The sequence below is a fragment of the Dendrobates tinctorius genome, unplaced genomic scaffold (assembly GCF_039654945.1).
Source record: "Dendrobates tinctorius isolate UK_male_01 unplaced genomic scaffold, ASM3965494v1 ptg000197l, whole genome shotgun sequence".
Taxonomy (NCBI): Eukaryota; Metazoa; Chordata; class Amphibia; order Anura; family Dendrobatidae; genus Dendrobates; species Dendrobates tinctorius.
This window is the reverse complement of record NW_027361864.1, coordinates 4,632,313-4,656,846: the sequence shown is the minus strand read 5'-3', so window position 1 is coordinate 4,656,846 and position 24,534 is coordinate 4,632,313. Positions and strand designations below refer to the sequence as shown.

The 24,534-nt window shown below is 41.0% G+C and overlaps 1 protein-coding gene across 5 annotated transcripts in view; it reads right to left on the bottom strand.

Moving 5' to 3' along the window:
• LOC141056383 (phospholipid-transporting ATPase ID-like) overlaps window positions 1-24,534 on the bottom strand; it is a 241,249-nt gene that overhangs the window by 43,278 nt on the left and 173,437 nt on the right. For all 5 annotated transcript variants that reach the window (XM_073553157.1, XM_073553155.1, XM_073553159.1 and 2 more), the window contains 8 exons: window positions 19,619-19,701; window positions 19,142-19,300; window positions 18,973-19,061; window positions 18,512-18,708; window positions 17,026-17,234; window positions 9,641-9,684; window positions 9,176-9,341; window positions 5,794-5,982 (listed from right to left, as the gene is read on the bottom strand). In XM_073553157.1, the coding sequence (XP_073409258.1) occupies window positions 5,794-5,982; window positions 9,176-9,341; window positions 9,641-9,684; window positions 17,026-17,234; window positions 18,512-18,708; window positions 18,973-19,061; window positions 19,142-19,300; window positions 19,619-19,701 (1,136 nt within the window). The remainder of the gene's footprint in view (window positions 1-5,793; window positions 5,983-9,175; window positions 9,342-9,640; window positions 9,685-17,025; window positions 17,235-18,511; window positions 18,709-18,972; window positions 19,062-19,141; window positions 19,301-19,618; window positions 19,702-24,534) is intronic.

Here is a 24,534-nt window from a genome sequence, read left to right as displayed (position 1 = left end):
GGTTTATTTTACTAGGTCACCGCCTTTGCTCTTCTGTTTAAAAGTGTTGGGCTTTCTTTTGTGTGTTTTAGCTGATGATAGTTTGCGTGGTTTGATTGCGCGGATTGTCTGTGATATGCTGAAGCAGGGAGAAGGGGTGCCTGCTGGTGTGTCTACCCCTGGTGTGGACAGAGCGAAAGGGGTGCCTGAGTCTTGTAACAAAGAGACATTGACTTGCGAGGTGTCACCCCTTGAGTTCCACCTTGCTAGTTCAGTGAAGGAGCGCATTTGGAGTGGGGATAATGTGGATGTATTTTCCCTGCTTCCTTCTGGCCGGGAACAGATGCTAAAAACTGTTTCAGATAAGCCTGAGGCTGGAGGGGGACAAGAAAAAATATTTTAAATCCTTTCATAACTGGCTGCAGGCATTCTAGATTTTTGCATCTTTCTTGGGGGAACGTTACTTTGAGTCTTGCAGTGGTCTCTTTCACCATTTAGATGCCATTTTAGAAGCCTATCGCAACTTTGGGATGGATGCATGGCTGTTATATGATGAGGCCTTTCGTCAGAAGATGACCGTGCATTCTTCTGTCCAATGGGGGGGGGGTTAAAAGATGTAGGCTTATGGCTTAACCTCATGTTGCCTCAGCGCTCAGGTTTTCTTAAACTGGCGGGGAGTCAGTCTATGAGAAAAGGGGTCTGTTTTGCCTACAATGAGGGTTCATGTAAGTGGCAGGGGAATTGCCGATTAAACACAAATGCTCCTTATGTGGTGGCGGACAAGCCATGGCACAGTGTTTTAAGAAACATGGCCAGCCTTCCCAGGCTGCCCATGGTTTTAAGGAACAATTTTCAAAAAGCGCAGACCCCGGTGAACCTGGTAAATATGCGTCCGTGGCTAGAACGGTACCCCGACAGGCGGATGGCCAATCTGCTCAGTAATGGTTTTGAGGTTGGGTTCTGGGTACCGAATTTTAAGGGCCAGGGTTGCAGGATTGTTGATAACTTGTCTTCTGTGACTCATCAGGTTGAGGTGGTTTGGCGCCATATTGTTAAAGAATTAGTGTTGGATAGGATTGCAGGACCATTTTGTCAGCGTCCTTTCAGCAATTTTCGGATTTTTTCTTTAGGGGTAGTCCCCAAAAAAGAGGCAGGTAGTTTTCGTATTATCCATCACCTGTCTTTTCCATACGGACAATCTTTGAATGATGAAATTGATGCAGATTTGGTCTCAGTAAGTTCTGCATCAGTTGATGGGGCTGTTGAGTTGTTGCGTCGGTTCGGGAATCGTGCCTTTATGGCGAAAGCTGATATTAAATCTGCCTTTCGATTGCTGCTGTGAACCCGGCTGGTTTTGATTCCTTAGGGTTTTTCTTTGAGGGTAGTTTTTATTTTGATAAGTATCTCACCATGGGTTTTTCGTTGTCCTGTTTCTATTTTTAATCTTTTTCTACGTTTTTACTATGGGTAGTGCAAGAAGAAATGCCCATGGGGGTGTGTTACATTATTTAGATGATTTTTTGTTTATGAGTGCTGCTCATTCGCCGGTTTGTAGTGATATTTTGCATAGATTTTTTTATTTGATGGCATTGTTTGGTTTGCCTTTGGCTGCCGAGAAATCTGTTTTGCCCTATGAGCGCTTAGAATTCTTGGGTACTACTATGGATTCCAGGACAATGGAATGTAGCCTTCCTTTGGATAAGGTGTCAAGATTACAGAATGCAATTATCAAAATTCTTGGTAAGGATAAATGTTTATTTCACAAATTTCAATCTTTATTGGGGTTTTTAAATTTTGCGCTACGCATTATTCTGATGGGGCGTGTTTTTTCCCCGGTGAGTGTACGATGCCACCAGAGGTATTCGGTCCCCCCGAGCCCACATCAGACTTTCTGCAGGTATTCAGGATGACGTAAGGGTTTGGCTACAGTTTTTGAATTTGTTTAATGGTTGTTGTGTAATCCAGAAAGCTTTTGTTTCCTCTGATGAGGTGATGCTTTTCACAGATGCTTCTGGCAGCGTAGGTTACGGTGCTCTGCTGGGCTCTCATTGGTCGGCGGCAGAGGTGTGGCCTGTGGCCAGGCACAGGTCAGGCTTGACAAAAAATATGGTGCTACTGGAATTGTTTCCGGTTCTGGTGGCTTTCACATTGTGGGGTAAGGTGTTGGCGAACAGGAGGTTAATTCTTTTTTCGGATAATATGGGAGTGATTTTGGGGTGAATGTTTTATCTTCTAAATGCTCACGGGTCGCTAGTCTGCTCAGGAAATTGGTCCTTGTCTGTTTGCAGTGCAACATTTGGCTGAGGGCGCGGCATATTCCCGGCAAATGTAATTATTAGCTGAGTGCCTTTCTCGCCAGCAGGTGCAGGAGTTTCACCGTTTGCACCCAGAAGCAGATCGGGAAGGCTTCCCTTGCCCGCCATACCAGTGGGAGGTAATGGGGGAATAGTAGAAAGGCTTATTAAAAGTTCCTTGGCTCAGTCGACTTGAGAGCCTTATGCTTCAGCCTGGGCCGCTTGGGTGGAATTTTGTAGGGCGAGAAGCTTTAATTTTAGTAGTGGTAATTTGAGGTTGACTCTGCTTTTTGCGGAGTGGTCGGTTGCTAAGGGAGCGAGCCATGCCTCTTTGGCCAAAGCCTTGGCCGGAATCTAATTTTTTCTCAAACTGTACGGTTCTGCGGCATTGACTGATTTTTTTCCCCATTAAACAACCTCTTAAGGGACTCAAGAAAGCTACCTTTAAGCCGGATGTACGATGGCCTATTTCCGTCCCACTGCTTTTCAAGTTATAGGTTGCCCTTGAGCTTGTTTGTACTAACAAATTTGAAGCCTATTTGTTAAAATCGGCCTTCGTTCTTGCATTTTTTTGCAGTCTTGCAAGTCAGGGAACTTCTTTCTTACAGCAGGCAGCGCATCTCTGGCTTGCTTAGGAACGATGTCTCTTTTTGTAAAAGCTTAGTCTTGCTTCGAATTTCACGCTCCAAGACGAATCAATTGGGCAAGGGGACCTTGATTCGACTGGGTACCATTGAGGGGTCTTGTCTTTGCCCAGTAGTGAACCTCAGGCGATGGTCCGCAGTATCACCTTCTGGTCAGGGCCCCCTTTTCATACACCAAGACGGTATTCCTGCTACCGTTATTCAGTTTAATTCGGTGTTAAAACGGTGTTTAACCCAGTTGAATTTAGATTCTGGAAGGATCACTTCTCACTCCTTTCGTATTGGGGCTGCGACAGTCACAGCGGATTTGGGCTGGAGTATCCAGAAAATTCAGGACTTAGGGAGGTGGAAGTCCGAATGTGCGCGGCTTTATATAAGACCTAACCTGTTAAAGTGTTTAACTTCGTTTTGATGTTCTTTAGGCCAGAGAAGTATATGGATTTTGAGACACTCATTCGTACATTGGGCCCAGAAGAGTGCTGTCCGACGAGTTTATTCAGAGACTCTTTTGTGTGATCCGTCACAGGTGTCAGTGGTATTGTATGGAGTGAGGGGAATGAGATGGGAGGCTTTGGTTCCTAGTGTTAAGAAACTTTCTTTGCTTTACCCTTCTCCTAAAGGCCCCCCATAATCCATCTGGGGGGCAATGATTTAGGCAAAATTAAGACCCTTGACTTGGTATGGTTCATGCTTAGGAAAAAAGGATTTAAAAAATTTGATATCCCTAACTGTTGTATTGTATTTTCGGAGATTGTTCCAAGACTTATTTAGAAAACCGGGACTCTAAAATTTATGGAAAAAAATCAGGAGAAGGGTCAATAAGGCACTGGAAATGTTTATGAAGGATGTGGGAAATGGTTCATACCGGCAGGTGGACCTCGAAGGTTTCTTGGAAGGGCTGTATAGACAGGATGGCATTCACTTATCAGATGTCGGTTTAGACATTTTTAATTTGGGTTTTCAAAATATTTTGGTGAAATGGATGTGGCGTTTTGGGGTGGGGGCCTAGCATATTCTATGCTAGTCCATTTGGGAATGCTGATCCGTTTGGGAAAATCCCCCAACATGCTTAGGGGGATTCTGGTTATGGTATATGGTAATTTAAAGTTGATGGAGTGGTATTTATTTTAAGTATTTATTAAAAGTGTTATTTAAGGTCATTTATTTATTTATTCATGGTTATTAAAAAAATTTTAGTAACCCTTAATAAAAATGCCACGGCCATTTTATGCCAAAGAGGTGTCAACCAAAGAGGTGTCAATGTGTGTTTTATTCCATGTTAAGTAAAGTTCAGTAGTTCATGTAGGTTTTGTGCTACTGTGGGGAAGGTGACCTGACGGACAGACTTGTCAGTAGGGAAAAGGGACGGTTTGTGCACTTTAGGCCTGTTTCACACTTCCGTTTTTGACCATCAGGCAAAATCCGCCGTTTTTGCAAAAAAACAGATCCGTTTTTTTCCCCATTGATTTGCATTACCGGCGGATCTTGACGGATGGCCATCCGTTGGAACCGTTTTTTTGCGGATCCGTCAATTATTTTGCGTCCGCCGAGATGCCTGGACAGAGCATGTAACATTTTTTCTACTGCAGGATCCGCATTTTTTAGAGCGCATGCCCGGAGGAATGAAGTCAGGCGGAAATTTAACCCTGAAATCATTTCTGCCGGACAGAGAAAAAAATATTCTCTCTCTCTCTCTCCTGTGGCATCCGTTCACATCAGTTAGGAACGGATCCGCTTTCCGCCTTTTTGGCGGATTTTAACTGACACAAAAAACTGAAGTGTGAAACAGGCCTTAGACAGATGTTAGTAATGACAGAAGGGAAACAGCTGGGGAAAAATGAAGAATGAGTGCAGTACCTTAGTTTGACCACAAGATGGCAGGGGGGAGCGTGAGTACAGGACTTGACAGCAGCTTATGGCTTTAGAAACGTTAGTCATGGGGGGCGGGGAGACAGGAGCCAGGAAGGTTATAAATAGGACAGGAGAGGGTTCCAGAAAGTTCCAGTCCTGGGAGGAGCTCGACAGGAGAGGAGACAGTGAAGGAGTATGAACAGTAGTGGAGAGCGCAACTAGGGGACTGAGGAGAAAAGAAGTCAGGGGGGTGGCCCCGACACGAAGAACCGCAGAACAGACAAGGCCCCGGGGGTACCAAATTGACGACGATCTCGGACCGGTGAAACGCTGGCGGTAGATAGGCCTAGGGCAGCCCCAGTGAAAGAGCCGCGAGGAACGTTACTACAACAGAAGGAAGGTGCAGGTACCTGGTCCTGAATACGGAGAGCTGTGGAAGTGCTGCGGTGTATTGCTGCGGTCGTCAGGAGGATGGCCAATAAACTCGGACCTGTTGTACCTGATATCTGCCTCAGTCTCGTGTCTGTGTCGTCTGGTCGCGGTAAACTGGGGACCACCCCCCAAGCTGGGCCACCTTCCTACACTACCATGGCCTTTTTTCAAAGAATATTAATGATAACACCAAAACTTTTTCTCCACTCATGGTTAGTGATTGGGTGAAGCCATTTATTGTCAGACTACTGTGTTTTCTCGTTTTAAATCATAATGACAACCCAAAACATCAAAATGACCCTGATCACAAGTTCACATACCCTGTATTTTACAATTTTTGCAATTTTGATTCCAAGCATAAAATTTTTTACGCGGCTAAAAGACCATGCCAAACCAAGTCTGGCACGTATGATATCTACTAAAAATCAAAATACACCATGTTCTTATATGCACTTACCAAATCCCCAAACGTGCATGTCCCCCTCCCCCGCCAAGAACAATAAAAATAAAAAAAATCGGTCACGTAAATTAAATAAATGAAAAGAATAGATATGTGTCCTTCACTTTTCCACCCCTCTGACCACAGAACTCACCAATCACAGACATCCTTTTACGTTCATTGTTGAAGTCCAATATGGCCAAAACATCGTACACCTTGGTCTTCCCCATCTCTACCACCGTGATGGTTTCTGGTGTACGGGAACGGAAGACAAAGCCAAAGTTCCTGGCGGCAGTGACCAGCGCCCCCTCATCCGGAGACTGTGCCTGATAGATCAGTTCACCTGAGATGGACGTAGGAAGAGGAGATGTTACGGGGTGTTCTCGCTAATGGGCCGGTAGAGTATGGACTGTTCATAGCATGAAAAGGCCAAAAAGCAAAGCAGTATTATGTGAGCTTTTTATCTTCTAGACATTTTATAGTAGCTGGTCATTATATGGTGATGTTTTGTGAACTGTATATGGCATTAAAATTTTGGCACTATAAGTTGGTAACATAGGGGCTAAACTGATAAGAATAAACGTCTAAATACATAAGCAAGGGACCCCACTGTTGCCCATGGCTGAACTTTTTATAAATCAGTCCCGTTCCCCTTCCTTCTTCATCGCTGACTGCCGGATGAGTGGTCTTTCTGTTTTGTTTTAATGTTTTATTTATTGAAATCTGCAAGTTACATCCGAAAGAAAGCAATCAACAGGGTAGCTTACAAAATTATTATATAACCTACAAATTCCACTTTTCGGGAGATAAACAGATAGTTTGAAATATCAATTCATGGCAAAAACTATTGATATATAGAGGTTTAAGGACACCAACAGCCTTAAAGGAACTTCCAGCAGCAGGATTATCTGGGTTCAAATCTGGGTTCTTCCCATCCACACGCCCCTGCTACATCACATATGCCATGATTTCAAACAAAGATGAAGAAGAACAAAAAAGAAGAAAAGAGAAGAGAAAAAAAAACAGTATAGGGAGTAAAGGGACAGGAGGTCAAGTAATTAGAGGAAGAAGTTGGGATATAGGGGTGGAATATAAGGGAGATAAGGGGAGGGGGGGGGAACACTAGGCAACAAGGATTTCGTCCACTCTGATAAAGCCAAGCAAGGAGGCCACCATAGCCTTATCAACTTCTACTAATGGATCTGAATCGGGTCCATGGGTGCCATACTCTTTCAAAAGCTGAAAGTGAGCCATTCACCAAGGCAGCCAGTTTGGCTACTTGATATAGCATATCTACCTTCTCTTGCAATTGGGATATAGATGGAGTGGTAGTTGACTTCCAGTTCATAGGTATCAAAAGTTTCGCTGCTGAAAGAATGTGTTGAGTCAACAGAGCAGTATTTTTATGTCCAGTCGGTGACAGAAAATTTAAAAGCACTATCTCCGGTGTCAATGTAAGCTTTTTGCCCACAATTTCCCCGATATAATCCTCTACTAGTCGCCAGAACTGCAGCAGGGGTGGACAGGACCACCACATATGTAAGTATGTTCCCTCCAAATCACAGCATCTCCAGCATCTAGCAGAAGACCCCGTCCGCCAATAAGTGTTCTGCTGTGGTGTAATATACCATCTGGCGACTATTTTAAAGGAATTCTCTTGTGCTCTAACACATTGTGATGGGCCATGAGATGAATTATAAATGTGTGATATTTGATTTGGGGTAAACTTGAATCCCAAATCCTTTTCCCAATGTGTTATATAAGCTCTTTTGAGACAACAGTCAGTTATATTTAAAATCTGGTAAATAGACGACATTATCTTTTTGGGTTTATCCTTTGTTGCACAGAGAGTCTCAAATGCAGTCAGTGGGCGGGTAACGTCTGCTCCTAAAAGATACCGTGCCAAGGAGTCTCTTATAGAGCCGAATTGTATAAAGGTCAAGTTGGAAAGCCCTGGTTGCTTCTTCAGTTCCTGAAAGGAGGGGAGTGCCCCGTCCGCCAAGAGGTCATCAACCGCTACATTTGCCAGGGAACCGGGTTTGATTACATCATTGTCTCGGGAATAAGATGCATGTGGCATTATATCTGCCAACTTGAGTAAGGGGGACAAAGGGGGAACTAGAGTTTTCACCAATCCCTTCCATAATTTTAAGGTAGCTTTGGTGTGTATATTAGGTAGATTTTTGTTTATGTTTTTACAAGGATATGCCAAAAGGATGGATCTCAGGGGATAAGGTGCTAGGGCTTCCTCCACCTCAATCCACTGCTTATTGTTAGGAGACCGCAACAGGTCTACCACTCTGGTAAGCATTGTCGCTTGGTAGTACCTCATTATGTCTGGTGCACCCATCCCACCCCTCGATTTGTTTAATGTTAATGTCCTGTATGCTAATCGGGGCTTTTGCTTTTTCCAAACATATCTGCGGAATAATGTATTAATTTTAAAAAGATACGATTTGGGGATGGTGATAGGGAGCATTTGGAAAATATATATGAACTTGGGTAAGATTAGGCTCTTCAGTAAATTTTTCCTTCCCATCCACGACACATACGAGTCCCTCCATGATTTCATGATGGTTTCTACTGAGGCAATTAGGGGGGGAATATTCTGTTGAAAAAGGTCTCTATCCGATCTTCCTATCTTTACACCTAAATATTTGATATATTGTTTTGGCCAGGTGAATGGGTATGTACTTTTTAGTTTAGCTAAGGTATTCGGGGATATATGTATGTCTAGCGCTTCCGACTTAGACATATTTACTTTAAAATTGGAAATTTTGCTATATTGATCTATAAGAGCCATCAATGTTGGGAGTCCCAGCAAAGGATGATGAGTGGTCTTTCTAAATACTGTTTTCATCCAACCGCCTGAGCTCAGGAGGTTGTACTGCTACATGACTCTAGCAAATAAACCATGGTTCAAGACATCTGTATCTACATCCTGTACATCCAGGGGTAATTTTCAGATCTTAGTGCATTATCATAAAATCATGCATAGTTGTACAAACCCTTCCATATAAAAAGGGTGAAAAGTATCCAGTTTTTATTCCCACTGCTCGTCTGAGTATTCCGTTTTTTGTTTTTTACAATTTCGGATCCAGAGATAAGGGCCTTTTTATTTGCTGGTAATTTGCATGGTCTTTACCATGAGGTGTGGTTCACAGGGTAATAATGCAGAACAGTGTAATGACATGCCCCAGAGGATCCAGTAAGCCACGCCCCAGAGGATACAGTGTGCCACGCCCCAGAGGATACAGTGAGCCACGCCCCAGAGGATACAGTGAGCCACGTCCCCTTAGTAAAAGACAACAAATATTAGCACTTAATAAAAAGACCCAATCTCTGGAAGTATATGGCGGAATTAAAAGAAATACAAAATACAGACTACTCAAGGGAGCAGTGGAAATAAAATAAGAACAGAACCTGGCCGCTTTTACCTGGTGACAGGTTTTCTTGAAACAGAGATATAGTAACTTCAGGATGTCAGTAGGTAGTCAAATATACAAATCCTCCTAATCCAGAATTCTCTTCCTCACCTTGTTTTTTCTCCTCAGACATTGCTGTGTGACATACCGCCAACAGCCGGAAGAACTCATGTGCGGCCGAGTCTTCCATCTTCACCGTTTCCACCAATCTGTGATCGTGAAAGAAGAACTTGGGATCGGCCAGGGGGTTGTAGGAAAAATCCACCTTTTCTGTGTACTGAGATGTAGAAGAGATGGTTTTATTACAAGACTCAATGTCTGAGCTGTCTGTGAATCTCTCTCGATCTACGGGCGCTTTGTTTTATTACATTAGATGAGTGTTCAGTGCTTGGTATATAGAGAACTCTTCCTACAATGCAAATCACCAGAGCAAGTTAGGTGTAGACACCGAACAAGCTGGGAAACCTTGAAAGCCTGCAGACTACTGAATGCAGCTCTGTGCATACGTACACTGTACATGTAAATTAGTATTATTATTTTTTTTTTCTAAAATGGTTTTGAAAAAAATTCCCCTACCTCATTTATTTCAAGCCTATGTCCTGCATAGTCAAATACATCACCTGTAAGGAAAAAAAACAATGCGACTATTATCAGGACACAGGAGACATCTGTAATAAATAAAGTATAGGGTGTTGGTGTAAAGTCCTGAAGGGGCTGCAAACAGGGAATGGGGAGACCTAAATAAAGAAACACTAAATACTCACCTCCGGTGCTGGTGGCGTTCCAGCGATGTTGACACTGGCTATCTCGGGGCTTGCATGACATTAGTATGTCACACGATCCCTGCGGCCAATCAGAAATGGCTTCATACTCCCCTCCTTCGGACAAATCAAGACATCTGTAGAAGTGAGAGCTTTGGCTGCGCACTATCTTCCTCTGGATACCAATTACGTCCGTACGAGAGGAGAGTGAAGCCAGCGCTGATTGGCTGCAGGGATCGTGTGACACAGCAATGTCATGCAAGCCCCGGGAGGTTAAGTGACGACACCGCTGGAACAGAGCCGGAGGTGAGTATAAGTGTTGTTATTTTACTGGGGGAAAACATGAGGATTGAAAAGGGCGGGATGTCCAATGTAGTGGACAACTCCTTTAAGCATAAGCAAGCAAAACAAGGCGTAAGAGATGCACAAAAAATGTATGTGATGAGAAAAGAATTGGCGAGGGGACATTCAGGAGGTTTCACCTGACCACAATTACACCCAGCATAGGGAACACCCAACTTCAGAGCATTGGATGAGAACAGCTATAGAGAATACGTATTAGGCCGAGTGCCAGCGGCAGTGCCGGGTAATTGAGGTGCGAGACTCGTGTGAGTTTCTCGTAAGTCTGACCCCGGCCTTACTAATATGTCTAGCCCTTGAATTTAAGGTGTATTGTCAAGATTAAAAGTTATCCCCTGGATAGGGGTTAACTTCCTCTTCACTAGAGACTCAATCCTGGGGATTCTGTTGTGAGTTCATTTTTCCCTTCACCATTGAGGTCTGATGAACTCCCTCCTCTAGTGAAGGAAGGTAGCGAGACTGATTACCAAACACCTGGGCAGCTAGATGATGACTGGGTGGCTGGAATTGAGGACTGGATATAAGGCTGCTGACGCCCTTCTTCCTGACTGGTGATTTTCCTGCTGGATTCTTGGAGACCAGTCTGATTCCTGCATCTCAAAGCTAAGTTTTTCTGCTCTGCTTTGTACTCTTCAGTTTTGTTTTTGTTTTGCCTTGTTTTTTGGGAGTTCTGCAATCCCCGGCCGGGGGTGAGCTGAATTCCATTTTTGTCTCTGATCTGTTGATATTTTGCTCTGTCTTCAGAATATACCTGAGTGCTGATATAGTCTTTTGAAGCCTAGCGACTTCAGGGCCTGTTTTTCCTATCAGATGGTTGGCTCATTTTGATAGGGTTTTTGCGGATGGCAGACAGCAGCTTTCCTATCCTGTCCTATGTAGTTAGCTTGGGCCCCATCATTTGCTCAACCTATCTTTCTATCTGTGTTAGTGTTTTCATCTTGCTTCACCGTCATTATATGTTGGGGGCTGCCTATTGCTTTGGGGTCTGCTCTGGGGCAGTTTAGTTTTCCCCTTTCTGTCTTTAGGCTATATAGTTCTCCGGCTGTGATCGAGGGGTCTAGGGTACCGTAGGAACCCCCCACGGCTACTGCTAGTTGTTGTGGATAGGTTCAGGGGTCTGCAATCCGATAGCTGCCAACCTCTCTGGTTTTTCTGGACTTAGCTGGTATTTTGGTTTTTCCTCCTTCGGTGACTCATCATAACAGAATCACCAGCCATACCGCAGATCCTAGGGTACTCAATAGCAGGAGAGAATTGTAAAAAAAAAAAAAAAGTGTCAGAATTTTTTTTTGTGTGCATATTTTTTCCTCTATATCTCTGAGGCCGTAGGGGGAATTTTTCTCTCAATCTCTCAATGGAGATGAAGCAATTGTCTGATCGTGTGGAGCAGCTCGCTGCTGAAGTGCGGGGAATTTCCGCCTATCTTGCTCATTCACATGCTGCTGAACCAAAGATTCCTACTCCTGATGTATTTTTGGGGGATCGGTCTAAATTCTTGAATTTCAAGAATAATTGTAAATTATTTTTTGCCTTGAAGCCTAAATCGTCGGGGAACTCCGCACAGCAGGTTAAAATTGTCATCTCTTTGCTGCGCAGTGATCCCCAGGATTGGGCGTTTTCTTTGAAACCTGATGATCCTATTCTGAATAATGTGAACGCATTTTTTCAAGCCTTGGGGTTGTTGTATGATGAACCTAATGCTATTGATCAGGCTGAAAAGACCCTGTTGGCATTAAGCCAGGGTCGGGATTCTGCAGAGTTGTACTGTCAAAAATTCCGAAAGTGGGCGGTCCTTACTACCTGGAATGATGGTGCCTTGGCAGCCCTCTTTCGGAAGGGTTTGTCAGAAACTGTAAAAGATACTATGGTGGGATTTCCTGTTCCCTCTGGTCTTGACGATTCTATGTCATTAGCCATTCAGGTGGATCGGCGTTTACGTGAACGCAAAACTACACGAGAGATGTTACCACCTGTTGAACAAATGTCTGAACCTATGCAATGTGATAGAGTTTTGTCTAGGGCGCAACGTCAGGAGTTCAGAAGGCGTAATAAGCTGTGTTTTTTTTGTGGAGATGCCTCGCATATTATTTCTGTCTGCCCTAAACGAGAGAAACGTTGTGCACACACGTTTTCTGTGGGTGGTGTTCAACCTAAGTTTCTTCTGGCAATTACTCTGCTCCCTGTCCACATTTTCCGCCAAGGCTTTTGTGGATTCAGGAGCAGCTCTGAACCTGATGGACTTGGATTTTGCTAAACGTTGTCGATTTCCTATGACACCTCTGCGGACGCCTATCCCTTTGAGGGGTATTGATGCTACTCCTTTGGCAAAGAATAAACCTCAGTTTTGGACCCAGGTGGTAATGCGGGTCGCCCCAGACCATCAAGAAAATTGCAGATTTTTGGTGTTGCATAATTTGCATGATACCATTGTTCTGGGGTTTCCCTGGTTGCAAATCCATAATCCAGTTCTGGATTGGAAATCTTTGTCTGTGGTGAGTTGGGGTTGTCGGTGTGCCCTTAGTGATGCTCCTGTTTTCTCCACCTCTCCCCAGTCACATGATGTTCCTGACTATTTGGCTGACTTTTATGATGTATTTAGTGAGAATGAGTCTGCGTCTTTGCCTCCTCATAGGAGTTATGACTGTGCTATTGAGCTGAACCCGGGGTGTAAATTCCCCAAGGGTCGGCTTTTCAATTTATCTGTACCCGAGCACGAGGCTATGCGATCCTATATTAAGGAGGCATTGGAGAAGGGTCATATTAGACCATCCTCTTCACCCTTAGGTGCTGGTTTTTTATCGTGGCTAAAAAGGATGGTTCATTAAGGCCTTGTATTGACTATCGTGCCCTCAACAAAATTACTGTTAAATATCAGTATCCGTTACCCCTGATTTCTGATCTATTCTCCAGAGCTAAAGGTGCTTGCTGGTTTACCAAGCTTGACCTCAGGGGGGCGTATAATCTTATTCGCATTAAGCATGGGGATGAATGGAAGACGGCGTTTAATACTCCGGAGGGACATTTTGAGTACCTGGTGATGCCTTTTGGGCTCACTAATGCCCCTTCTGTCTTCCAGTGCTTCATGAACGATATATTCCGAGACTTTGTGGATAAATTTTTGATTATCTATCTGGATGATATTTTGATCTTCTCCAAGAATTGGGACTCTGATGTGGAACATGTTCGGACTGTGTTCCGGATTTTGAGGGAGAATTCCCTGTATGTCAAGGGATCGAAATGCCTTTTTGGGGTACAGAGGATTTCATTTTTGGGATTTATTTTGTCTCCGTCAACTATTGAAATGGACCCGGCCAAGGTACAGGCCATTTATGATTAGGTTCAGCCCACTTCTTTGAAGGCCCTCCAGAAGTTTTTGGGTTTTGCTAATTTTTATCGGAAATTTATAGCTAATTTTTCTGGTATTGCCAAGCCATTGACGGATTTGACTAGGAAGGGTGCTGATTGTGTTGAATTGGTCTCCGGAGGCTGTTTCTTCCTTTCAGGAGCTGAAGCGAAGATTCACTTCTGCTCCGGTTTTGCGGCAACCTGATGTCTCACTCCCGTTTCAGGTGGAGGTGGACGCTTCTGAGATTGGTGCAGGAGCGGTGTTGTCCCAAAAAGATCCTGTGACATCTAAAATGAATCCTTGTGCTTTCTTTTCCCGAAAGTTCTCCCCATCCGAACGTAACTATGATGTGGGGAATCGGGAACTGTTGGCCATGAAATGGGCATTTGAGGAGTGGAGACATTGGTTGGAGGGAGCCAAACACCAAGTCGTGGTCCTTACTGACCACAAGAATTTGATTTACCTGGAGTCGGCCAAGCGCTTGAATCCTAGACAGGCTAGGTGGGCCTTGTTTTTCACACGTTTTGATTTTGTGGTCTCTTTTCTTCCGGGCACTAAGAATGTCAATGCAGACGCCCTCTCTAGGAGTTTCCTTGCTGATTCTTTTGTTGTGACTAAGCCTGCTACCATCTTAGGCGAGGGGGTAGTTCTTTCTGCCATCTCGCCCGATTTAAGACGTGCTCTGGAAGAGTTTCAGGAGGACAAACCTGAGCGTTGTCCCAGTAGAAAGTTGTATGTTCCTGACCAGTGGAGGAAGAGAGTGATGTCTGAAGTTCATTGCTCTGCATTGGCTGGTCATCCAGGTATTTTTGGTACTAGAGATCTGGTGAGTCGATCTTTTTGCTTTTTGGTGGCCCGCCTTGTCTCGTGATGTCAGGAATTTTGTGCAGTCCTGTGGGACTTGCTCCCGGTCTAAACCTTGTTCTCGCTCTAGTGGCTTGTTGATGCCTTTGCCGGTGCCCAGGAGGCCATGGACCCATATTTCAATGGATTTTATGTCTGCCTCTCAGAGAATGACTGTTATTTGGGTGATTTGTGATAGATTCTCTAAGATGGTCCATCTTTTACCACTCCCTAAGTTGCCATCTTCCTCTGAGTTGGTGCCTTGTTTTTGCAACAGGTGGTTCGCTTGCACGGGATTCCTGAGAACATTGTATCTGACAGAGGAGTTCAGTTTGTGTCTAGATTTTGGAGGACTTTCTGTTCCAAGCTGGGAATTCAGTTGTCCTTCTCCTCTGCGTTTCACCCTCAGACCAATGGGCAGACGGAGAGAACAAACCAGACTTTGGAGTCGTATTTGAGATGTTTTATTTCTGCCGATCAGGATGATTGGGTTTCATTTTTGCCCTTGGCCGAATTTGCTTTAAATAATAGGGCTAGTTCTGCCACTTTGATGTCACCTTTTCTTTTGTAACTTTGGTTTTCACCCTCGATTTTCTTCAGGGCAGGTGGAGCCTTCTGCCTGCCCAGGTGTTGACACTGTGGTGGAGAGAATGCACCAGATCTGGGACCAAGTAGTGGATAAGTTGTCTCTCTCCCAGGAAAAGGCCCAGCGGTTTTCCAACCGGCGTAGGACCGTTGGTCCCCAGTTTAAGGTGGGTGATATGGTTTGGTTGTCATCAAAAAATATCGCTATGAAGGTGGCTTCTCCTAAGTTTAAGCCTAGATTTATTGGACCTTACAAGATTTTGGAGATTATTAATCCGGTCTCTTTTCGGTTGGCTCTTGCTGTCACATTTAAAATTCATAATGTATTTCATAAGTCCTTGTTGAAGAGGTTTGTTGAACCAGTAGTTCCTGTGGTGGCACCTCCTGACCCTATATTGGTTGAAGGTAACATGGAATATGAGGTAGAGAAGATACTGGATTCCAGTCTGGCTAGACGGAGACTCCAGTATTTGGTTAAGTGGAAGGGTTATGGTCAGGAGGATAATTCCTGGGTCTCTGCCTCTGATATTCATGCCGAAAGATTGGTGCGTGCCTTTCATCGGGCTCACCCGGATCGCCCTGGTGGCATGGATGAGGGTTCGGTGACCCCTCCTCAAGGGGGAGGTACTGTTGTGAGTTCATTTTTCCCTTCACCATTGAGGTCTGATGAACTCCCTCCTCTAGTGAAGGAAGGTAGTGAGACTGATTACCAAACACCTGGGAAGCTAGATGATGACTGGGTGGCTTGAATTGAGGACTGGATATAAGGCTGCTGATGCCCTTCTTCCTGGCTGGTGATTTTCTTGCTGGATTCTTGGAGACCAGTCTTGCATCTCAAAGCTAAGTTTTTCTGCTCTGCTTTGTACTCTTCAGTTTTGTTTTGCCTTGTTTTTTGGGAGTCCTGCCATCCCCGGCCGGGGGTGAGCTGAATTCCATTTTTGTCTCTGATCTGTTGATATTTTGCTCTGTCTTCAGAATATACCTGAGTGCTGATATAGTCTTTTGAAGCCTAGCGACTTCAGGGCCTGTTTTTCCTATCAGTCGGTTGGCTCATTTTGATAGGGTTTTTGCGGATGGCAGACAGCAGCTTTCCTATCCTGTCCTATGTAGTTAGCTTGGGCCCCATCATTTGCTCGACCTATCTTTCTATCTGTGTTAGTGTTTTCATCTTGCTTCACCGTCATTATATGTTGGGGCTGCCTATTGCTTTGGGGTCTGCTCTGGGGCAGTTTAGTTTTTCCCCTTTCTGTCTTTAGGCTATATAGTTCTCCGGCTGTGATCGAGGGGTCTAGGGCACCGTAGGAACCCCCCACGGCTACTGCTAGTTGTTGTGGATAGGTTCAGGGGTCTGCAATCCTATAGCTGCCAACCTCTCTGGTTTTTCTGGACTTAGCTGGTATTTTGGTTTTTCCTCCTTCGGTGGCTCATCATAACAGGATTCCTACTGGTCCCGAGGTCGATCATGCACAATGCATTCATTTTCATGGGAGGCCAAAGACCAGATGAGAGCAGCGCTTGGCTATCTCTGGCGATCTAATAGCGAACGAATCAAGGAATGAATGAAAGAATGAATGGAGCGGCAGTATGAAGATCGACCATTGCTCCATTTCCATAGGGATCTTTAGAGCCCCAGATTTTGGGATTGGTGGGAGTCCTACCAGTCGGTCCTCTACCGATCTGGAACCTATTCCTTATCCTAAGGATAGGCGATAACTTCCAAACTTGTGAATACCCCTTTAAGGAAGTTTTTTCCCACTTCAACACTTATTGTTAATGGACTCATGGTCTGGAAATAAAACAAGAAATCTATCATCTCCTCCCGGGTCGGCGCCACTCCTTAGCACTCATTGCTGTATCCCTCACTGGTCTCATCACATTTTGCCAACAAGGTCATATGACACCTATGATGGATGTGGAGGCCCTAAGACCAGCTGGGACACAGCGGCGAGTGTAGAGAAGTGGCGCCCATTGACAATAACTTCTAAAGTAGGGAAAACTCCTTTAAGTTGATAAAAAAGGTAACATTAAAAAAGGAGATGGTTCCCAGACTGGACAAGGCTTCTCACCGTATGAATTGCCATTTATAGAGCACTTATTGAAGGTCATGATGTTCTGAGTGAGAGTCCCGGTCTTGTCAGAAAATATATATTTAATCTGTCCCAGCTCCTCGTTGAGGGTGGTGGTGCGAGCCTCTGATGGAGTGTCCTTCTTTGGGTAATACATCTTACGGTCCCAATTGATATAGAAGCTGTTTCCAAGACGAATGATTTCAACACTGAGGATAAAAAAAAGTTAAGAAACTCAGGAGTGGCTTAAAAAGTGACAACTATTTTGTCTGCACTTCCTGCGATCACTTTTGCAAAAAGGACAGCTGCAACTCAATTGACAATATTTCTTTAAATCTGTCAGCAGGTTTTTGCTATGTAACCGTAGAGCGGCATGATATAGGGACAGAGACCCTGATTTCAGCGATAAATGTACAACAGCCAATCAGTGGTGTGGGCAGGGTTGTATAGTGGTGTGGGCGGGATTATACACAGCTCAGCATTTGAGCACTGCTAGATCTGCATAAGAAAACAAGGATTGTACCAAAATGGCAGTAAGCAGACAAAAAGTGACCCATCACTAGAATCAGGTGCTCTCAGATAATAATGTTATTTTCATACTCTATCTCTCTCTTTTTAGGCTTTTGTCGATATCAGGAGATACCGGTTCATAAATAAAGAAAATACCTATCAGTTTTTCACCATTTTTATAACCACTAAAATAAATTTTGAAATGTACTCCCCCATCCGTTATAGTTATTTTTCTATATCAGATGACGTTTTTCTTTTCAACGGGTTTTATTTACTTTCTGCCAACTTTTTAATTTTCTTATTATTGATTTATTTTTCATTCATTTTACATATTGTGCCCCCCATAAGGTCATAAAAGACCTATGGGAGCCATTTTGAAACTTAAAAACTATTTTTTTACCCAATTTCCTATTTCTGTGGTATTCAACTTTTTGTCCATAAATCAGCTGAAAGGAGCTAAAAAGATAAATTAAAAGGGAATTACAAACTCTCCCTTTGAATTGTCAGAACGAGTTTACTGATGGATTCTCAGTTGACTCTGGATTCTGCAGCCAACAAAAGAGCAACATAAAGACGATAGGATGCAAATGGTGGAATTATTTATTTTTTTTACCAAACCCTACTGCAAAATAACTTCAAGAAAACAGCTTCACCATACTTTGAATCGGCAGCTGCACAATGAGACATGACAGGGAAAGGAGGCATTACACATAAAGAAAAAAATAAAGCAAACCATAAACTGGCCAGAACAGAGCAATTTGTAGCTCTCAAGATTTCTTTTGTATAACAAACGATCTTAAGTCTAATGAGTCAAGAGAAAACCGAATTATTTCCAGATGGGTTCCCGGATCCCAAAGAAACTAATGAATGGATAATTTACAGGATAGCCGGTCCTCAACCAGCAGAGGTCTAAAGACATATGAGATCATCTTCATTAATTTTCCATTGGTCATAGATTAGGAGATAAAAGTCCTACCTGACGTAAAGTGAGATGGGAACCACAGTGTTGAGGATAATGACATAGGACCAAAACATGAGGAACCCGGAGAAGGCTGCGTTGTTGACGTCTTTTGGCCATGGCAGGTACACTTGGAAGTAATAGCCCTGTTTGCTTTCCCAAATTCCATTCCCAATAGCAAGAATAATGCACATGATCGCCAGAAACCCAAAGATCTGTCGAAACAAATCAAGGGAAGAAATGTAAAGGTTTGTACTTCATTATCATAAAATAGGTCATTTTATATGTAGATAGAAATTACATAGGTTTTACAACTTTCCAACTTCTGACTTAAAGAAAGACGTGTGTGTTTTTCCAATAGGTCCAGTAGGCTTATATTTGTTTTTGATGGAGTAAATGTAACTACACATTCATACATCTCCATTTCTGTCTCCTCCAGTAATGAGATGTATCGGAGCACCTTGCTATAAGTGACGTACCCAAAGGACAAGGATGTTCATGAGCCGGTCAATGCGGGTCCTCTTTAGGGTTGTTCGACCACTGTTCTGCATCAGTTTTGTGTCAGGTCCTAAAATTAGGAAATTAGGTCAATTCACTTATGTCTTTCCCTAGGAAACCCGTCAGGGGGAAACTTGGCCATTAACTGACCTGCAAAGATGACCATCCCAAAGCACCACTCTGTGTTCCTAAGAGTGCAGCCCCGCAGCAAGATTTTGCCATTGTCCAGGGCATATTTTTCTCCCTGGTAGGTCAAGGTCCCAGTGAAAGTGTCCAGCCTGTTATTTGGCGCCTCACATGCAATTTCACCTAGAAGAACAAATTGAAAAATATTAAAATTTTTCTGATACAGTTGATCTTTTGCCCGATATTGCCAGTTAAAACATTAGAAATATGGTAACTACCACAGATAACCATGAAAGTAAAGTTCTACAGACAGGTGGAAGAGTAGGCCATGTGTTACCAACAACAGGGCTGCTTGCCTGTTGATTTAGGAAGTTCTCGCTTTTTACATTGGGGTGTAATAAAATGTATACGGTATCTACATCTGTGAACAGGACGGAAAGTTTCCATATGTCTCTACCTATTAAATTTGTGGCCCCAGGCTAAAACACATATCTGACATACCATCAAACTGCGAGAGCTCTGTCAGGTTCTCTCCAAGGTCTCCTGTTATGGTAAGAGCCTGCTTCACCTTCAGATTGGTCTCTCTGAAAGAAGTTACATAAAATTAGGTGCCAATGGGGCTAGTACAAAGACAATAAGGGATTCCCTACACAAGCTGGGCTGCTGAGCTGCACGATCGGCTGCAGCGCTGATGATGAGACCTCACTGCAGACAATAACAGACATGAAGTAATAACGGAGACTCAGCGCCAGGATCTAGGGAGGTTGAGTTAAAAATTGTTCTTTTTGAACAAAAAATGGCACCTGGGAAAACAATTGTCTTAAAAAACCATTTAATTCACAACAATAAAGTGACTTCAAGCAATAAAAGCTATGTACAAGAATATAGCTACAATAATACTGCCCCTAAACACAATAAATTAACTACTATAATACTGCCCCTTATATACAAGAATATAACTACTATAATACTGCTGCTATATACAAGAATATAACTACTATAATACTGGTCCTATGTGCAAGAATATAACTACTCTAATACTGCTCCCTATGTACAAGAATATAACTACTATAATACTGCTCCTATGTACAAGAATATAACTACCATAATACTGCCCCCTATGTACAAGAATATAACTACTATAATACTACTCCCTATGTACAAGAATATAACTACTATAACACTGCTCCTATGTACAAGAATATAACTACTATAATACTGCTCCTATGTACATGAATATAACTACTATAATAATGCCCCTATGTACAAGAATATAGCTACTATAATACTGCTCCCTATGTACAAGTATATAACTACTATAATACTGCTCCTATGTACAAGAATATAACTACTATAATACTGCTCCCTATGTACAAGAATATAACTACTATAATACTGCTCCTATGTACAAGAATATAACTACTATAATACTGCTCCTATGTACAAGAATATAACTACTATAATACTGTCCCCTATGTACAAGAATATAACTACTATAATACTGCTCCTATGTACAAGAATATAACTACTATAATACTGTCCCCTATGTACAAGAATATAACTACTGTAATACTGCTCCTATGCACAAGAATATAACTACTATAATACTGCTCCTATGTACAAGAATATAACTACTATAATATTGCCCCTAAATACAATAAATTAACTACTATAATACTGCCCCTATGTACAAGAATATAACTACTATAATACTCTTCCTATGTACAAGAATATAACTACTATAATACTGCCCCCTATGTACAAGAATATAACTACTATAATACTGCTCCTATGTACAAGAATATAGCTACTATAATACTGCCCCTATGTACAAGAATATAACTACTATAATACTGCCCCTATTTACAAGAATATAACTACTATAATACTGCTCCCTATGTATAAGAATATAACTACTATAATACTGCTCCTATGTACAAGAATATAACTACCATAATACTGCTCCTATGTACAAGAATATAACCACTATAATATTGCCCCTAAATACAATAAATTAACTACTATATTACTGCCCCTATGTACAAGAATATAACTACTATATTACTGTTCCTATCTACAAGAATATAACTACTATAATACTGCTCCAATATACAAGAATATAACTACTATAATACTGCTCCTATGTACAAGAATATAACTACTATAATACTGCCCCTATGTACAAGAATATAGCTACTATAATACTGCTCCCTATGTACAAGAAAATAACTACTATAATACTGCTCCTATGTACAAGAATATAACTACCATAATACTGCTCCTATGTACAAGAATATACCTACTATAATACTGCTCCTATGTACAAGAATATAACTACTATAATATTGCCCCTAAATACAATAAATTAACTACTATAATACTGCCCCTATGTACAAGAATATAACTACTATAATACTGCTCCTATGTACAAGAATATAACTACTATAATACTGCTCCCTATGTACAAGAATATAACTACTATAATACTGCTCCTATGTACAAGAATATAACTACTATAATACTGCTCCTATGTACAAGAATATAACACTATAATATTGCCCCTAAATACAATAAATTAACTACTATAATACTGTCCCTATGTACAAGAATATAACTACTATATTACTGTTCCTATGTACAAGAATATAACTACTATAATACTGCTCCTATATACAAGAATATAACTACTATAATACTGCTCCTATGTACAAGAATATAACTACTATAATACTGCCCCTATGTACAAGAATATAGCTACTATAATACTGCTCCCTATGTACAAGAATATAACTACTATAATACTGCTCCTATGTACAAGAATATAACTACCATAATACTGCTCCTATGTACAAGAATATAACTACTATAATACTGCTCCTATGTACAAGAATATAACTACTATAATATTGCCCCTAAATACAATAAATTAACTACTATAATACTGCCCCTATGTACAAGAATATAACTTCTATAATACTGTTCCTATGTACAAGAATACTATAATACTGCCCCCTATGTACAAGAATATAACTACTATAATACTGCTCCTATGTACAAGAATATAACTACTATAATACTGCTCCTATGTACAAGAATATAACTACTATAATACTGCCCCTATATACAAGAATATAACTACTATAATACTGCTCCTATGTACAAGAATATGACTACTATAATACTGCCCTATGTACAAGAATATAGCTACTATAATACTGTTCCTATTTACAAGAATATAACTACTATAATATTGCCCCTAAATACAATAAATTAACTACTATAATACTGCCCCTATGTACAAGAATATAACTACTATAATACTGTTCCTATTTACAAGAATATAACTACTATAATACTGCCACAATACACAAGAATATAACTACTATAATACTGCTTCTATGTACAAGAATATAACTACTATAATACTGCCCCTATGTACAAGAATATAGCTACTATAATACTGCTCCCTATGTACAAGAATATAACTACTATAATACTGCTCCTATGTACAAGAATATAACTACTATAATATTGCCCCTAAATACAATAAATTAAATACTATAATACTGTCCCTATGTACAAGAATATAACTACTATATTACTGTTCCTATGTACAAGAATATAACTACTATATTACTGTTCCTATGTACAAGAATATAACTACTATAATACTGCTCCTATGTACAAGAATATAACTACTATATTACTGCCCCTATGTACAAGAATATAGCTACTATAATACTGCTCCCTATGTACAAGAATATAACTACCATAATACTGCTCCTATGTACAAGAATATAACTACCATAATACTGCTCCTATGTACAAGAATATAACTACTATAATACTGCTCCTATGTACAAGAATATAACTACTATAATATTGCCCCTAAATACAATAAATTAACTACTATAATACTGCCCCGATGTACAAGAATATAACTACTATAATACTGTTCCTATGTACAAGAATATAACTACTATAATACTGCCCCTATATACAAGAATATAACTACTATAATACTGCTCCTATGTACAAGAATATAACTACTATAATACTGCCCTATGCACAAGAATATAGCTACTATAATACTGCTCCTATGTACAAGAATATAACTACTATAATACTGCCCTATGCACAAGAATATAGCTACTATAATACTGCTCCTATGTACAAGAATATAACTACCATAATACTGCTCCTATGTACAAGAATATAACTACTATAATACTGCTCCTATGTACAAGAATATAACTACTATAATATTGCCCCTAAATACAATAAATTAACTACTATAATACTGGTCCGATGTACAAGAATATAACTACTATAATACTATTCCTATGTACAAGAATATAACTACTATAATACTGCCCCTATATACAAGAATATAACTACTATAATACTGCTCCTATGTACAAGAATATAACTACTATAATACTGCCCTATGCACAAGAATATAGCTACTATAATACTGCTCCTATGTACAAAAATATAACTACTATAATACTGCCCTATGCACAAGAATATAGCTACTATAATACTGTTCCTATGTACAATAATATAACTACCATAACACTGCTCCTATGTACAAGAATATAACTACTATAATACTGCTCCTATGTACAAGAATATAACTACTATAATACTGCCCCTATGTACAAGAATATAACTACTATAATACTGCCCCTATTTACAAGAATATAACTACTATAATACTGCTCCTATATACAAGAATATAACTACTATAATACTGCTCCTATGTACAAGAATATAACTACTATAATACTGCTCCTATGTACAAAAAAAATAACTACTATAATATTGCCCCTAAATACAATAAATTAACAACTATAATACTGCCCCTATGTACAAGAATATAACTACTATAATACTGTTTCTATGTACAAGAATATAACTACTATAATACTGCTCCTATATACAAGAATATAACTACTATAATACTGCTCCCATGTACAAGAATATAACTACTATAATACTGCCCCCTATGTACAAGACTATAACTACTATAATACTGTCCCCTATGTACAAGAATATAACTAGTATAATCCTCCCCCTATGTACAAGAATTTAACTACTATAATACTGCCCCTATATACAAGAATATACTGTAACTACTATAGTACTACCCCCTATTTACAAGAATATAACTACTATAATACTGTTCCTATGTACAAGAATATAACTACTATAATACTGCCCCTATATACAAGAATATAACTACTATAATACTGCTCCTATGTACAAGAATATAACTACTATAATACTGCCCTATGCACAAGAATATAGCTACTATAATACTGCTCCTATGTACAAGAATATAACTACTATAATACTGCCCTATGCACAAGAATATAGCTACTATAATACTGCCCCTATGTACAAGAATATAACTA